Source organism: Peromyscus eremicus, chromosome 9 (assembly GCF_949786415.1).
Source record: "Peromyscus eremicus chromosome 9, PerEre_H2_v1, whole genome shotgun sequence".
NCBI classification, from domain to species: Eukaryota; Metazoa; Chordata; class Mammalia; order Rodentia; family Cricetidae; genus Peromyscus; species Peromyscus eremicus.
In genome coordinates this window covers 67,649,011-67,666,144 of record NC_081425.1, presented here as the reverse complement: position 1 = coordinate 67,666,144, position 17,134 = coordinate 67,649,011, and the positions used below count along the sequence as shown (strand labels likewise).

Here is a 17,134-nt window from a genome sequence, read left to right as displayed (position 1 = left end):
AGAAGGAGGAGGATGCAAGGGGCCAGCCACCCAGCTACACAGCCAGCAATGGAGAAAGAAAGAAAGATATACAGAAATAGAGAAAGGTAAAAGCCCAGAAGCAAAAGACAGATGGGATAATTTAAAGTTAAGAAAAGCTGGCAAGAAACAAGCCAAGCTAAGGCCTGGCATTTATAACTAAGAATAAGCCTCCATGTGTGATTTATTTGGGAGCTGGGTGGCAGGCCCCCCAAAAGAGCAAAAACAACCACCAACTGTTGGTTTGGTTTTTGTTTTGTTTTCTTTTCCCTGAGTCAGGGTGTCCTCAAACTTGTGACCTTCCTGCCTCAGCCTCCCTATTGCTGGAATTACAAGCGTAGACCATCACACTCAGTTTTAATATTTTTTTGCATGACAAAATGAATATAAAGCCATTTTACTTCTTAATCCATTTGTAATGTATGTGTATACATTCGCCTTCCTCAAACTACAGCTTGGCTGACAAGGCTGAAAAGTAGCTACAAAGCTGTGTGTTCTTGGTCACCAGAATGGAAGAAAAGCTGTCTGTGAGACATGGGCGTGGCTTTCTGCTGGTTTCCTTTTGTTGTTTTTCTTGAGACAGGATCTCACTGGGTAGACCAGGCTGGCCTGGAACTCATAGAAATCCACCTGTCTCTGCCTCCTGAGTGCTGGGATTAAAAGCATGTGCCACCATGCCTGGCTTGTTTTGGTTTTTTGTTTGTTTTGCTTTTAGAGACAGGGTTTCTCTGAGTAGCACTGGCTGTCCTGGAACTAGCTCTGTAGACCAGGCTGGCCTGGAACTCACAGAGATCCGCCTGCCTGTGCCTCCTGAGTGCTGGATTAGAGGCGTGCGCCACCAATGCTCGGCCTTGTTTTGGTTTTTTTGAGACAGGGTTTCACTCTGTAGCCCAGGCCAGCCAGGAACTCACTATGTAGCCCAGGCTGGTCTTGAACCGACAGCGGCCATCCAGTTTCAGCTTCCTAAATGCTGGCATTCTAAATATGAGTCACTATGCCCAGCAACATGAGAAATGGTTAAGCTTTAATTTCCTCACATGTAATATTGGAATAATAAATTTTTTTCATATAATCCAACAAATAATAACTATCATTAAAAAATCCAAACAATAGCTAGCATATCTAGACCCTAATTCCAAATAGCAGTAAGCCCATAGTACCCTGCTCAGAAGAGAAAGCCCATGACTGAAACTTCCCACCAGGGGGCAGCATTACCCTGGACAGGTCTGTTCTGCTTCCTGGGCAGCACAAGACCCGCAGTGTTTCTCCTGAGCTGTGGGTACAATGAAGGGGGGTGGGGGGTGGGGGAGTGGAAGGGGAGGCAGATAAAGTCAGAGATAGGGACATGTATCAAGGCCTCATGTTTCTTTGACCCATTCTCCCCTTTTCATCCCAGGCTCCTCTGAGGCACGGTTTATGCTTAGGAATAAGCATTTTCTGGCTTATCAATGGGGCAGGGCAGGGCGGGGCGGGGGCGGCACTCCCCTGCCCTGCTATCCCACCAGAGTCTCCAGCTTCCACTTCAAGTAAACGCTATGTTAAGAGAAGCAGATCTGCAGGAGGTGCCTCATTGTGCTGAGCCACCCGTTTCTGGGATGCGGAGAGTGACAGGCGTCAGCGTGACCCTTGTTAGAGACTGTATTCATCCTTTTCCACCTTGATTTCGATGAATGAGTTCAAATCAGGGCAGGATGCCTTGTGAGGCTGGTCGAAGGACGGAGAGACGGGTCCTTTCTCGCTGCCGCCGCCGCCGCCGCCGCCGCCGCCGCCGCCTCCTTCCTCTTCTTGGAAATTGGGATTGTAAAGTTCGGGCGGAAGGAGCTGGGCTTCCACGGAAGGCAGTCTGTCTGAGGGAGGCCCGTACACACGGTTGGCTTTGGTGCCATGCTTTGAGTTCGCATCCAGGTGGTAGCAGAGCTCGGTGAGGCGCTGGGACCGGAATCGGGGGGAGCGGGCCACCCACACACCCGGCTCGTTAAGACTGTCTTCCTCGTCTGACATCAGCTCTTCGGTCACGCCCTTCCACAGCTGTTGGTCCTCGGGTCCGAAATGCCTCATGATACTGGATCGGTTGGCAAAGAGCTATGGTGAGACCCGGGACAGAGATTAGGAGGAGAAACAGACGGTGGTGGACTGTAGAAAGGGTTTATGTTGGGAGAAAGGGCGTGTAAAATCGGTGCCTAAATGTACCCAGTCCTCAAGTCGGATCTTGGAGTTAGCTCACCCTCCATCTGTCGTCTGTCTGTCTACCCTCCGGTGTCAACCGTATTCTCGGCTGCTGTACCTTTGGCATACCCCTCACACTATGGGTTGTTAGGATCTAGGCTAGGGTTCCACATCTTGAAAGGCAGGCTAGAGACCTACCCGGTAGCGGCGACTTCGGAGTTTCTTCTCTTCTTTCTCCTTCAGGCCTTTGAAAGGGTTGAGAGAGTTGCGGTACTCTCGCCTCTTGGTAAGGAAGTAGGCCACACAGGCTCCTGGAGGACGGAGACAGCAAGAAGCGGGGCCTTCTAGAGCGGGGGCCCCCAGCCCCCACACTGCTTACTGAGTGCAAGGTCGGATCACCGCTCCGCAGGCTGGGCGTTCAGTCCTCCTGGATTCGGTGCCCTTTGCCCACCTTCCTCTCCAAAACTAACTCCTCCCAAATACCCCTCGCTACAGAGAGGTAGATTCACCTGCTTCCGTGAATTCACCTCTAGCATCAAATCTACTCCTGCTGTTCTAACGCTGGATCTCAGTGCTTTTTTACGGCTGCCATAGGACCTCAGCAACGGGTATACGTGACAGGGAGTAAGGAAAGTAGGAAACTTAGACCGCAGTGGTTTTTTATTGCCGAGATTTAATCTATTCTATGTGTATAGGTGTTTTGCCTGCCTGTGTGTCTGAGCACCACATCCATACAGTACCCTCGGAAGCCAGAAGAGAGCATCAGATCTCCTGGAACTGGAGTTACAGACTGCTGGGAGCTGCCATGTGGGTGCTGGGAATTGAACCCGGGTCCTCTGGAAGAGCAGCCAGTACTCAACCACTGAGCCATCTCTCTGGCCCCAGGGCACATAATCAGGGACAGAGGGGCTGGCTTCTGTGTTGGAAGGATGGCTTACAGGGGAAAGGTGCTTGGTACCAAGCCTGATGACCAGAGTACCATCCCTGGAAGCAGAGAGTCAACCACAATTTATCCTCTGAGCTCTACATGCATACTGTGGCAGATGATTATACACGGGCATTCATATGCACACACAATACACACACTAAATAAGTAAATGTATACATTTTGTTTTGTTTTTGTTTGTTTTTTCAGTTTTTCAAGATAAGGTTTCTCCGTGTAGCCCTGGCTGTCCTGGAACTCACTCTGTAGACCAGGCAGACCTCGAACTCACAGAGATCTGTCTGCCTCTGCCTCCTGAGTGCTGGGATTAAAGGCGTGCACCACCACCGCCTGTCATTGTAATATGTTTTTTAAAGGACTAGGGCTGGAGAGATGGCTCAGCAGTTAAGAGAACTGGCTGTCTTCCAGAGGACTGGATTTGGTTTCCCGGCATCCACACGACAGGTCACAACCATCTGTACTTTCGGTTCCTGGGCATCCAGTGCCTTCTTCTGACCTCAGCAGGTTCATGCACACAAGTGATACACATGCACACACTTAGACGTACACACACATGCAACATAAAACAAATACATGTTTTAAAAAACAGCAACAAAGCCAGCATGGTGGCACATGCCTCTAATCCCAGCACTTGGGAGATAGATCTCTGTGAGTTCAATGCCAGCCTGGTCTACATAGACAGTTCCAGGACAGCCAGGTGGGACCATTGTTTAATAATAACAACAACAACAATAATAGGCTAACTCCTGACCTATATTAAATATAATGTGTAAGGACACTCTGGTCCTTTTCACTTTTTTATTCCAAACTGAGTAGGGGAAGAAGGCAATTTGAAGTAATCTTTAATAATTCTAGGTGAGAACAATTACAAAAGGTTTTAAAATGCACAAACGCTATTCTCATTCCCCCTACCCCCTCTCTAGCTCAAGCTGGCCTACAACTCTGTATATTGCCTAGATTGGCCTTGAACTTGAAGTGATCCTCTTGCCTCAGTCTCCAGCCCTGGGGTCACAGGTATGAGGTACCATCCCTAGCTGCCATGTGCTATTTTAACACCACTTGAATCATCCCCAGGCCTCCTCCCTCCCAGCCAAGAGCAGGGCAGTGGAGGGGCAAGCAGTGAGCAGGAGCAGAGGGAGGTCAGGTTCCTTACCTTTCAGCTCCTTATCAGTGTAGTTATGGGGACTGGTCATCAGTTCCTGCTTCAGCTTTTCCAAAAGGAACTTCACTACTGAAATATTCCAAGAGGACTTAATGCTGTTACAGAGGAGAAAATAATAATAATAATAATAATAAGGCAGGCAACTTTGGAGGAGCCAGAGGAGCCAGACACACCTAGAACAAATCAGCGGTATAATAAACTCCCCGGCCTGGTACAAGCCAGCATCCCCCTGCTCCACTTCCCTCTCAGGAAAGCACCCTGTAAGCTTTTTTTCTTCAAGAGACCATACCTTTCAGATCCATTGAATCTCTTGTCATTGGTGATGTGGTTATGCACATTGTGGACCAGTTTCTAGGAGGGAGAAAGAATCAGGTCAGGAATAGACAGGGAAACTTTCCTCTGGTCCCTAGGGTTAAAAAAAAGTATCGCCCCAGTGTGTGGGTTCTTCTCTTTCCCAATCCTATAATCGACTTCCTAGGCACCGTTTGCTTTTTGTTTTTGTTTTGTTTGTTTTTTGAGGCAGGACTTCTCTGTGTAACAGTTCTTGCTGTTCTGGAACTTGCTCTGTAGACCAGGCTAGCCTCGAACTCACAGAGATCTGCCTGCCTCTACCTTCTGAGTGCTGAGATTGAAGGCGTGCGCCACCACTGCCTGACTTCTAGGACCTGTCTTGGTTAAGTTTTTATTGCTGTGAAGAGACACCACAACCACGGCAACTCTTATAAAGAAAACATTTCATTGGGGTGGCTCCCTTACAGTTTCAGAGGTTCAGTCCATTATCATCACGGTGGGGAGCATGTCAGGGATCATAGCAGACATGAGTTTGGCTATATCTTGATCAGAAGGCAACAGGAAGTCAACTGACTCTCAGGGTGGTATTCCGACCATAGGAAGCCTCAAAGCCTGCTCCCACAGGGATGCACTTCCTCCAACAAGACCACACCCTCTCCAACAAATCCACACCTCTAATAGTGCACTCCCTATGAGACTATGGGGGCCAAATACATTCAAACTACCACAGCACCATTTTTAAATATATCCTTTCTTAACCAAAGAGCTATCTAAACATTTTTATTTTTTGCTTTTCTTTTTAACCAGTCTCACGTACCCCAAGATGACTGTAAATTTCCTATGTGGTCAAGCTGAACTCCTGCTCCTATACCTTCCTTACCTGAATGCTTGGATTACAGAAATGTGCCACCATATCCAGCTATCTATATTTCTTTGAATATAAGTGTATTCTGAAATTATCTATTGAGGTTGAAGACCCACTAATCAGGTATATTGGCACATGCCTTGTTTGTTTGTTTGTTTTTTGTTTTTCAAGATAGGGTTTCTCTGTGTAGCTTTGCGCCTTTTCTAGAACTCCCTTTGGAGACCAGGCTGGTCTCAAACTCACAGAGATCCTCCTGCCTCTGCCTCCCAAGTGCTGGGATTAAAGGCGTGTACCGCCAACGCCCAGCTGGCACATGCCTTTAACCCCAGTATTCAGGAGACAGAGGCAGGCAGATCTCTGAGTTCAAAGCCAGCCTGGTCCTTAGAGGGAGTCTCAGGACAGCCTGGAAAGAAAATGAAAAATTATCGCAAGTCTGAGAGGTACGCACGTGAAACTTGAAAAACACAAATCTAAAACAACAGAACTGGAGACTGGAAGGTGCCCTGGAGAGAGTCAGCACTTCCTTTCACGGCATCAAGCAGCTGTCAGTTTTGTTCATACACATCGATTTCCTTTCTTTAAAAAAAAATTGACGAATTTACTTAATTGTATGTGTTTGTGTGTGTGTGCCTGAGTACACGTATGTGCATCACATGTATGCAGGAGTCCACAGAGGTCAGAGAGACAACAGACCTCCTGGAACTGGTGTTGTAGATGGACGTGAGCCATGTGGGGGTTGGGAGTCCAACCCATACCCTCTGCAAAAGCAGTAAACATTCTAACCTTGAACCATCCCACAGCCATCACTGCTGTTTATTCCACTGAACATTTTTGTTTTGCTTTTTTGAGACAGGATCTATCTACATAGCCCTGGCTGTCCTGGAACTCATTCTGTATGGCCTTGAACTCACAAAGACCTGCCTGCCTCTGCCTCCTGAGTGCTGGGATTAAAGACTTGCACCATGCCTGGCCCCCAAATGAACATTTCTAATTAAAGAGTTTTATTGGAGGCTGGAGAAATGGCTCAGTGGTTAAGAACACTGGCTGCTCATCCAGAGGTCCTGGGTTAGATTCCCAGCACCCACATGGCAGCTCGCAAGCATCTGAAACTCCATTTCAAGAAGTTATGAGGCCCTTCCTATCCTCCATGGCATGTACGTGGTGTACAGACATATGCAGGCAAAACACCCATACACATAAAAATAGATAAATACATTTTTAAAAGTTAGTTTTATTGGACCCAGCATGGTGGTGTATGCCTTTAATCTCAGCACACAAGAGGGAGAAGAAGCAGGCAGATCTCTGTGAGTTTGAGGCCAACCTTGTTTTCAGAGTTCCAGGACAGCTGGGACTACATAGTGAGAGACTGTCTCAGAAGCAAAGTTTTATTTTCAGAACTCCGACCCGGTTTTGCTTGTAAAGCCACGCGAGGTATTTGAAGACGGCTTTCAAGAACTTCCCTTGTCTTCTTGCCTGCACTGAACAGCCTCAGTCCTGGTGATCAGGAGTGGGCTCTGGGATAGCCTGTCTTACCTGCAAGGGAGCACCAGAGCTGAGTCTACGTCATCAGCTGGGTCCTAGCCAGAGAGAGCGTTAATTCTCAAAGTGAGGCTCTGTGCCTGGGAATAAATCTGAAGATGCCATTACCTTCCTTAGTCACCCCACATCACTCACAAAGTCATAGGGTTCATGCTGCAACTGACACTTTGAGCATTGTTATTTACTTATTTTGGTTTTTCCACACAGGAAAAACCTGGCTGTCCTGGAACTTACTCATAGACCAGGCTGGCCCTGAACTCAGAGATCCAAGTGGTTCTGCCTCCCAAGTGCTAGGATTAAAGGTGTGCGCCACTGGTGACACTTTAAGGTATTTTTTTGGTTTTAAGGTTTGTTTATTTATTATGTATACAGTGTTCTGCCAGAAGAGGGCACCAGACCTCATTATAGATAGTTTGTGAGTCACCATGTGGTTGCTGGGAATTGAACTCAGGACCTCTGGAAGAACAGCCAGTGTTCTTAACCTTTGAGCCATCTCTCCATCCTGACACTTTGAGTTTTAATGAAGGGTTTTAGATTTACTAATGTTATATCTAGCTTTGCTTTTTCTGATTATATTTTCATCCCAAGCCCCTGCACTCAGTGGAGATTACCAAAACCGATAACCACTCCCCATTCAGAAATCCCCAGCCTATCCCCCATCTCTATAGCTGAGTGACTATACAAAATAGGAAAGTACTATCAGCTTTTAGCAGTCCCAGCCTCCACTCTGTGAAGAGGAATGGTGCTATATTAGCCCCAAATTCCACACAGTTTTGTTTGACTACTTAGAAGTCAGGCATGGTGGCTCAGGACTGTAATCTCAGCATTTGGGAGGCTGGTGCTGATGGAGCTCCACAAATCTGAGGCCAGTCTGAACTACAGAGGGAGCTCCAGGCCAGCCTGGATCACAGAGAGAGACCTTGTGTCAATAAAAAACCAAAAGGGTGGGAGCTAGAAAGATGGCCCATCGGATAATAACACTTGTTGCCCTTCCAAGGGATTCGGATTCAGTTCCCAGCACCCACATGGTGGCTCATAACCATCTAACTCCAGTCCCAGGGGACCTAATGCCCTCTTGTGATTTCCATGGACACTGTGTGACACTGTGTGCATGTGATGCACAGACATACATGTAGGCAAAACACCCACACATATCCACATGCATCAAATAAAGTCTAGAGTAATAATAAGATAAAACATTTAAAAAAAAAAAAAAAAAAAACAAAAACAAAACAAAACCAGAGGCCAGCAAGGTAGCTGAGTGGGTAAAAGTATTTGCCACACAGCCCCAAAACCTGATTTTGATTCCTGGAACCCGTGTAAAAATAGAAAGAATTGATCCCACAAAGATACCCTCTGACATCCACATATTCACTGTGACGTATGTGTGCCCTCATCATATACAACATACTGCAATACTCTCTCTCTCTCTCTCTCTCTCTCTCTCTCTCTCTCTCTAATGGCAATGTAAACAGGAATGTAGCTCAGTTCACAGGTGCTTGCCTAACATGTACAAGGTCCTGGGTTCCATCCTTAGCACTCTGAGACCAAGCATGATGGCACATACTGTGATTCCAACACTTAGGAGGAAGAGGCAGGACTTCCAGTTCAAGGTCAGCTTCAACCATCCAGGAGGTCTGGAGCCAGCCTGGACTGCATGAAACAGTACCTCTAAAAAAAGGAACCTGGAGAGAGTTGAAAACACTGGCTGATGTTGCAGAGGACCAGGATTCAGTTCCCAGAACCCACATGGAAGCATACAAAGTGTCCTTAACTCCAGTCCTGGGAATCCAGAGCCCTCTTTTGGTTTCGGTGGGCACCAGATTTACACATGGCGCACATGAACATATGAAGGCAAAATACTTATACACATAAAAATAAGAAATAAATCGTAAAAAAAAACCCTAGAAACTAAAGTCCAGATGTAAGCAATCACAAAGGAATAAGTGAATGATTTCATAAAAAGTGTGACTTCTCACAAAAAAGAAAAGGAGTTACCTATCTTCCAAGATAAGTAGTTTGGAAGAGATCAGGTGATAAAAAAAAAATCAAACCAGGCTTGAAGTGCAAAGGGAAAGTACTCTAGACAGTAGTTGTTAAGACTGTAAAGGCTGCTGGCTCATCTACCTCCTGAGAGAGCTAAAAATAAACATACTTCCCCAAGGGTGGCTGGCAGCCACACCTTTCCAAAGAGTTAAGCACACTGGTCTGCTCCTTCTGGTCCACAGGCAGCCCAGCAGATCAGAGAGAGGGAGCTCTTGGACTCCTTCTAGAGTTCAAGATTAGCCCTGTAAGGCCCTAAAGCCATTCTTCCCTTGCAAGCCAATATGCTCAATAATTTGTTTTCCTTTATTTTTCTGAAATAGTCTTACTTACTATGGTGTCAGGCCTGGCCTCAAACTTACCTTATAGCCTAGGCTGGTTTCAAACTCAGTATTCTCCTGCTTTGGCTTCCCAACTCTGAGATTACAGGTAGTCTCCAAGTGTGTCTTTTTTACTGAGTACCTTCCTTTCTCTTCACTCCTACTTAAAATCTAAACTAAAGGGCTTGCTGCTCTTTCAGAGGACTCAAGTTCAGTTCCCAGCACCCATAGCAGGTGACTCACGACTGCCTCAAACAACTGTGGCTCCAAGGGGCCTGACATCCGATTTTGGTCTCTGAGGATACCTAAACACATGTGGGACACACACACACACACACACACACACACACGTACAAACGCACTCATGCATGCATGCATGCACGCACGCACACACGCACGCACATAAAAAAATAAAAATAAAAATTTTTCTTTTTTTTTTTTTAATTTTTTTTTTTTTTTTTTTTTTTTTTTTTCCGAGACAGGGTTTCTCTGTGTAGCTTTGCACCTTTCCTGGAACTCGCTTTGGAGACCAGGCTGGCCTCGAACTCACAGAGATCCGCCTGCCTCTGCCTCCCGAGTGCTGGGATTAAAGGCGTGCGCCACCACCGCCCGGCCTCTTTTTTTTTTTTTAATGCATTAAGAAGTGCTGGAGATAAGCCTCAATGGTTACGACACCTTGCTGCTCTTCCACGGGACCCAAGTTCAGTTCCTACACTCACACTGGTATACTCACAACTGCATGTAACTCTGACTCCCGGGAATATAATACCACCTGGCCTCTGAAGAATCCTGCACACAGTAGTATACACACACATACATACAAATACAATTAAAAAACATTAACAATCTATATTCAGATCCAGTTTCAAGGCCAGCCTGGTCTAGTTCTAGGACAGCTAAGGCTACACAAAGAAACTCTGTGTCGAAAAATAAATAAACAAAATTCAGCAGTGGTGGTGCATGCCTTTAATCCTAGCACTCAGGAGGCAAAGACAGGCATATCTCTATAAGTCTGAGGCCACTCTGGTCTACATAGCAAGTTATAGGTCAACTAGGGCTAATATAATAAGCCCCTACTTCTCATTAATTAACATTTAATAAATTCCAACTGCTTCTAAATAAATAAGTAAATAAATTCAGAGTACGCTGGGTATAGTGGTATATATGTTTAAAATTCCAGCCAGCACTTGTGAGCTAAAAGCAAGAGGAGTTCAAGGTCAGCCTCAACTCTGCAGTGACTTTGAGGCCACTCTGAGTTTCATGAGACCCTGTTTCGAACAAAACAAAACAAAGCCCCCCAAACCCCACAAAGCTCTTGAGCTCACAGTTGATCCAAGAGACTATGCTGCTCCAGAAGAAAATCTCTTAACATCTGCGCTGTTGACATGTTGAGCTGGAATGTATACTGTGGGCCACTCAGTAGCCTCCCTGGCTTCTACCTGTTGGATATAAGCATTCTCCCTCTACCTACTCACCAGCGATAACGGTCTGAAAAGCCACTAGTCATTACACATGTCCCTGGAGGGCAGTTACTCCGGGCTGAGAACCAGGGCTCCACAAGTTCCTCAGGTTCCACTGGCTGCCGCACCACCGGGGACTCTCATCTCAGCAGAGTGACCCTGGGGCTCTCATCCTCTCCAATAAAAACATTAGGCAGTCTTCCTGGCCAGTCCCTTTCTGCCTGCCAAGAGCTCTCAGAATGAGGAGATTCTCCAGAGCTCTGGGATTGGGCAGACTACATCGGGCTCAGCACCTCTGTGGGGCTTGGCACTTTTTCAGGACAACAGCTTTCCCACACAAGATGTCCCTTGTTACTTACCCAGCACATTGGCTAAAACAGGACCCTTCGGTGGTCAGTCTATTCAATCTTTAAAGATCTTCCCATCAGAATTATGAGAACACTGAGAGATAGAAGTCTCCTCTCTTAAAGGGAAGGTGCCATTCTATCTAGACAAGCCTAAAAGATGAGGCAATGGAAAAGACTCTGCCCATAGTCATGGAATAATGTCTCCCCTGATCCTTCCCATTCCAGTAGGATTCAGGACACTATCCATTCTACTGGGAGGCTTAAAATCAACCCACTCTTTCAAACTGAAGAAGAAATGATTAACACCGAGCTCACTTACAGAGAGCACCAGATCTCGCTTGCGCCTGGAGTTTTTCTGCCCGGTTGCTCGGATTCTGCATGGGGAGCCAATAAATCCCATGGAACGGCTCAGCTCCCCATTGCCACCAGGGCCCGACTCTTCCAAGGCACTGTCCAGTGCCGCCGCCGAACCAAGCATGTCCTCAGGGTGGGCTGCTGGTAGCTTGGTGCCATTTTCTGGTCCTGTTTCTGAGGATGCCCTCTGGATGGCCAGCTGTGTGGCTGGTGAAAGCTGTTTGGCATAGGCAGGGACCAGCACCCGCTGGATTGTACCCTCAGAGGCCACATAATCATCCGCCACCTAAGAACATAAGAAGAGTCTTTTACCAGCAGGCAGAGGAGGGCTGGCTTAACCACCAGTCTTGGCCAAGGATACTGAACAAGGTAGAAGAGGCTAGGTCAGCAGCCTTTCATGGCAATGACTTATTTCTCTGGGCGTCTTTGAGAACATCAGGCAAACTGGCAACTTACTCTCTTCCCCACCCCATGTGCATGGGTGTTTTGCCTGCATGCAAGTCTATGTACCACATGCATCCAGTGCCTGTGGAGGCCAGAAAAGAGTGTTGGATTTCCTGGAACTGGAGTTACAGATGGCTGAGTCACCACGAGGGTGCTAAGGAATCGAACCTGGGTTCTCTGGAAGAGCAGCCAGTGTTCTTAGCTACTGAACCATCTCTCCAGCCCCGGGCAGGTTCTTCTTATGTAAACAGGACCTGTAATGTTGGGTTGTTAATCCCAAAACGTCTTACATGAACAAGGCATGCTTTGACCGTCTATGTGAACAGTTACTTATGGCATATTCTTGAGTATAAGAAATGTATCTCAGGGGCGTTGGTGGCGCACGTCTTTAATCCCAGCAGAGACAGAGGCAGAGACAGGCGCATCTCTGAGTGCAAGGCTAGCCTGGTCTACAGAGCAGTTCCAGGAGAGCCAGGGCTAGCTACACAGAGAAACCCTGTCTCAGAAAACAAAACAACAAACAACACAAGAAATGTATCTAGCTAAGAGCTCTGTCTGAAAGGTACCAGGAGAGAAAGTGATCACAAGAAGGGGAAATGGAGCAGGATAGAAACAAGAAAACTGAACAGTACCAACAATAAAAAAGGGAAATGAGAGAAAAGGGGAGAGCTAAGCAGAGAAATGCAAAGTCAAGCCCCCTAGAGAGGATGTCCCAAACACAACAGACTCCTCACCTACCCTCTAGTCCCTTGGAGGGGCCAGTCTGGGCCAAGCCACATCCCACAGTCTCAGCCTGAGCATCCAGCTGACTGCCAGTGCAGTCAAGGACACACAGGGCGAGGGAGAGGGAGCGGAGCAGACAGCCGAGGGAAGAGAGTGGGGATTTTTACAGCCAAGAAAACAAAACAGTGAAAGTGGGGGGAACCACACACATACAGAAAGATGCGGAGGAGGCAGCTGAGATTTACAGGCCTGGGAGCTGCTTCCTTCCCGTGCTGTGACATCTAAAAGCTAATTCCATCCTGTCAGCTTGGAAGCCTTCCCTGCCTAAAGAACCCCCAGTGGAGAGCACCACCTGGCCTGGGGGTCCTCCTGTTTCCTGTCTCTCAGGCCCAAGCCGGGCAGAGAGAGTGGAAACAGTGACCACGACTACAGAGCTAAGCCTTTAGGAGAGCAACAGCGCATTGCTACGAGAGGCTGGCGTCTAGGGGAGAGGCGGAGATGCTCATTCCTCGTATCCAGCAGATGGGCTGGGAGTTCCCGCCCTCTCACTCACCCTGTGTTCGGATCTTTACTCTTTACTGGGTACTGTTACCGCGTTGGGGGCGAAAGAGAGGAGAGTGGGCAGACAGAGGGTCGGGGAGAGCGGAAGACTCCCCTCCGGCTGTTGAGTGTGGAGCATCTGTTACTCCCTGTCTCTGCGATCTCTGCCATCCTCCCGTGCTCTTCCTTGAGTGCCTCTCTGCAGTTCTTCTTCTATTTAGCCAGGCTGTTCTCCTTCATAAGGCCCTGGACCACTGAAAAACTGAAATAGCACTGTGTATTTCTGTGTCTTTTTCTGCCCAGAATATGCTCTCTGCCCGGCTTCAGTATGCACTCTTAACCACTGAGCCGTATCTGCAGTCTCTCCTCAGCTAATTCTTGATTTGTTTTTCTTTTTGGGGGGGACAGGGTCTCTATATTTAGTTCAGGCAGGCCTGGAACTCACCATGAAGCCCAGGCTGGCCACAAATCACAGCGAGCCTCTCGTCACTGTCACATCTTCGATGTTCCTAATGTTCCTATTCGGACAGGGTCTCCTGGTCCTGGTTGACCGGGAACTCACCACGTACACCCGGATGGCCCTCGGCTCACAGAGATTCACCTGCCTCTGCCTCCTGGGTGCTGGTATTAAAAGCAAGCAATTAGGTGGTGGTGGCGTATGTCTTTAATCCCAGCACTCGGGAGGCAGAGGCAGGTGGATCTCTGTGAGTTACAGGCCAGCCTGGTCTACAGAGAGAATTCCAGAACAGCCAGGGCTACACAGAGAAATCCTGTCTTGAAAAACAAAAGCAAAAAACAAAACAAAAAAAAACAAAACAAACAAACAAAAAAAAAAACAACAACAAGGGATTAAAGGGGGGGGTTAAAGGGGGCTAGAGAAATGGGTTAGAGGTTAAGAGAATGCACTGTTCTTCCAGAGGACCCGAGTTTGCTTCTCAACACCCATACCGAGTGGCTAGCAATAGTCTGTAACTCTACTCCAAGAGATGACTCCCTCTTCTGGCCTCCCCCTGCACCTGCACTCAAGTGCACATGTACCCCCTCCCCATTCATACATAATTAAAAATTAAAAAAAATAAATCTTGAAAAGCAATTAAAGGTATGTGCCACCATGCCCGGTATTCTGCCTACCTTTCACCTGATCTTTCCCTAGTTAAATTCTCTTGAAATCCAGTATGGTGGTTTACACCTGTAACGCCAGCAAATTGGAGAATAGCCAGGGACTACAGAGTGAGTTCTAGGCCAGCTTGGGCTAGAGAGTGAGATCCTGTCAATCATCATCACTTTTTTTTTTTTCTTTTCTTTGAGACGGGGTTTCTCTGTGAAGCCCTGGCTGTCCTGGGACTCACTTTATCGTCCAGGGTGGCCTCAAACTCACAGAGTGCTGGGATGAAAGGCATGTGCCACCATGCCACCACTGCCAGGCTCAGATCTACCTTTTTCTTTTCTTTTTTAAATTGTATTTATTTATATATGTATTTTTAGGTACGAGTGCATATTTTTTAGGTACAAGGGCTCTCTGCCTGCATGTATGCCTGCTGGCCAGAAGAGGGCACCAGATCTCATTACAGATGGTTGTGAGCCACCATGTGGTTGCCGACAATTGAACTCAGGTCCTTTGGAAGAGAAGCCAGTGCTCTTAACTGCTGGGCCATCTCTCCAGCCCCAGATCTATCTCTCTTTTATGCTCCTTCCTCACTTTTTCCTCCTTCTTCAAACCCCTTCTTTCCACTCCTTTTTTTCCCTTCACCTGCCTTCTAGCGTCCTTATCCTTCCACTCCCCTGCCTCCACCTTTCCCCCTCTTCCTCTCCACACTCCCGTCTCTGCATCGAAGCCCTTCTTGGCAAGCTGAAGGCCGTGATAAAATATGAATGAGCCGTCTGTGCACGGCAGGCATTCTCGCCAGGAAAGGCAGAGCCAGTGGAGCAGCCGAGACAGCTGTGGAGAAGATGCCATGGCGGAGCTGTTGAGAAGGTGGGAGGCACCACGTCACCACGTGTACCAAAAACGACCTCCTGCCAAAAAAGGGTCCGGGGTGGAAACAGGAGTGAGTGCTGGTTATCCCTGAAAGTGGAGGAAACTTGCTGGGTGCTCTTCTGTTTTATCACAGGCACAAGCAAAAGCATGGTTTAAAGAGTGGAAGGGAGGAAGGCATATGATTCAGCATCCCGAGCAGCGTGGGCAGATCAGTCACCCCGGGAGTTACTTACGGGGTTGAGCAGAGGGGCTCCCTCCACCGCAGCCAGAGCACATCCTGGGAGCCGCAGATCTCTCTGGGGGGCTGCGAAGAAGCCCAAGGGCCCCTGCCCCACAGTGGAGGCGGCCCCCAGCTGCCGCAGCTCCTCGATCACCACCTGCACGCCACTGCCCACGCTGTCACACTCCTCCTCCACGGCAGAGAGTGTCTTGCAGGCTTCTCCCGGACTCCCCTTGAGCAGGCCAGGCTCTTCGGGCGGGGGGCTGCGGGCCCGGCTCTCCCCATCTTCATCAGCGGTGCACACTTTCCCCTGCCGTAGCGCACCCACTTCTTCCTGGAGCTGTTTTAACAACTCGTTGTTGGCTCGAGCAAGACCCAGGGCTGCCTCAGCCAGACCCACTGCCTTGTCCACCCGCTGGTAGATGATATGCAGGAGCTGTTCAGAGTTCTGAACTGCCAGGCCGTGCCCTGTCACTGTGATAGGGGTGCCGGCAGGAGGATTCCCACCCTGAGAACTCGAGCTGCCCTGGCTAGTCTCACTCTTACAGGCACAGCAGCAGCATCTGGCCTCACTGCCACTGGGAGGGGAGAAGAGAATGGTGGCACTGAAGGACATAGCTGATGGATGCAGAGGACCGGGCGCACACTGCCGGACGGCTCCACAAGTGTTCCAGAGGACCGGGTGCACACTGCCGGACGGCTTCACGAGTGTTCCAGAAAACCGGGTGCACACTGCCGGACGGCTTCACGAGTGTTCCAGAAAACCGGGTGCACACTGCCGGATGGCTTCACGAGTGTTCCAGAGGACCGGGTGCACACTGCCGGACGGCTTCACGAGTGTTCCAGAGGACCAGGTGCACACTGCCGGACGGCTTCACGATTGTTCCAGAGAACCGGGTGCACACTGCTGGACGGCTTCACGAGTGTTCCAGAGGACCGGGTGCACGCTGCCGGACGGCCTCACGAGTGTTCCAGAGGACTGGCCTTGGCCAGATAAGCACTAGCCTCGAGATTCACTTTCCTTTCTCATGGAAGGTGGTCAGAAGGGCTGGGGCTCCAGGCTGTGGGATCTGCGGAGGCTGGCAGGTGAAAACACACACAGTCCATGGTTGCTTGTCCTCAGCCTTCTGTTGACCGGTCCTGTGCTCCCTAACCACACAGCACACTGGTGCCACACGGCCTTCCCTGAAAGAGTAAAGCAAAGCAAAGGTTTGCCTGATGAGTATAGTTTCAGAGGATTCAAGGCGTTCTTCTTGCACCCAAGCTAGGACACTCCCAAACCCCCACTGCAACCCAGGGGACGGAAAAGGGACACCTGGAAAGATGACAAGGCTAAGGAAGAAGATGAAGATCTAGTTCCTGTTTTTCTCTCCGATTCCTGTCGTTAATAACAGTATTGCACCTTGCTGCTCTGACACCATCCTTTAAGGAGACTAGGACACTTCATATAGGTTGTCACAGCTACACAATGCTAGAAACAAGCACTAGCCAGGTCCAGAGAAGTGCAGAGAAGTTCTGTGCCTTTGTGATGGTCACAGAAGAAAACAGAACCTGGTGATTGCTATTTTCAGTGTAATATATGTTTAAGCTGATACCACATTTTTTTGTTACCATAATTATTTATTATTATAGTCTATAATTTTTATATGGGTGCATTCAGAATAGGACTCCTGAAGGTGCTGGAGAGTTGGCTCAACCATGAAGAGCCTAGACCGCATAGT

At 48.4% G+C, this 17,134-nt stretch overlaps 1 protein-coding gene across 1 annotated transcript; it reads right to left on the bottom strand.

Moving 5' to 3' along the window:
- Positions 1-1,364: 1,364 nt before the first annotated feature.
- C9H14orf93 (chromosome 9 C14orf93 homolog) lies at positions 1,365-16,176 on the bottom strand. Its single transcript, XM_059274438.1, has 7 exons — positions 15,427-16,176; positions 12,164-12,166; positions 11,474-11,794; positions 4,579-4,640; positions 4,281-4,384; positions 2,383-2,495; positions 1,365-2,100 (listed from the first exon to the last, which is right to left on the bottom strand). Exons 1-7 carry the CDS (start codon positions 16,027-16,029, stop codon positions 1,648-1,650), a joined length of 1,659 nt encoding a protein of 552 aa, XP_059130421.1. The 5' UTR covers positions 16,030-16,176; the 3' UTR covers positions 1,365-1,647.
- Between the last annotated feature and the right edge of the window lie 958 nt (positions 16,177-17,134).

Bases quoted from the DNA above. Each gene is read 5' to 3' on its own strand.
- C9H14orf93 (XM_059274438.1), bottom strand. From the start codon at position 16,029: ATGTCCTTCAGTGCCACCATTCTCTTCTCCCCTCCCAGTGGCAGTGAG. The intron at 4,641-11,473 runs GTAAGTGAGCTC...TCTCCCTCCTAG, and splicing joins AGCGAGATCTGGTGCTCTCT to AAACTGGTCCACAATGTGCA. The intron at 2,496-4,280 runs GTAAGGAACCTG...TCCGTCCTCCAG, and splicing joins CACTGATAAGGAGCTGAAAG to GAGCCTGTGTGGCCTACTTC.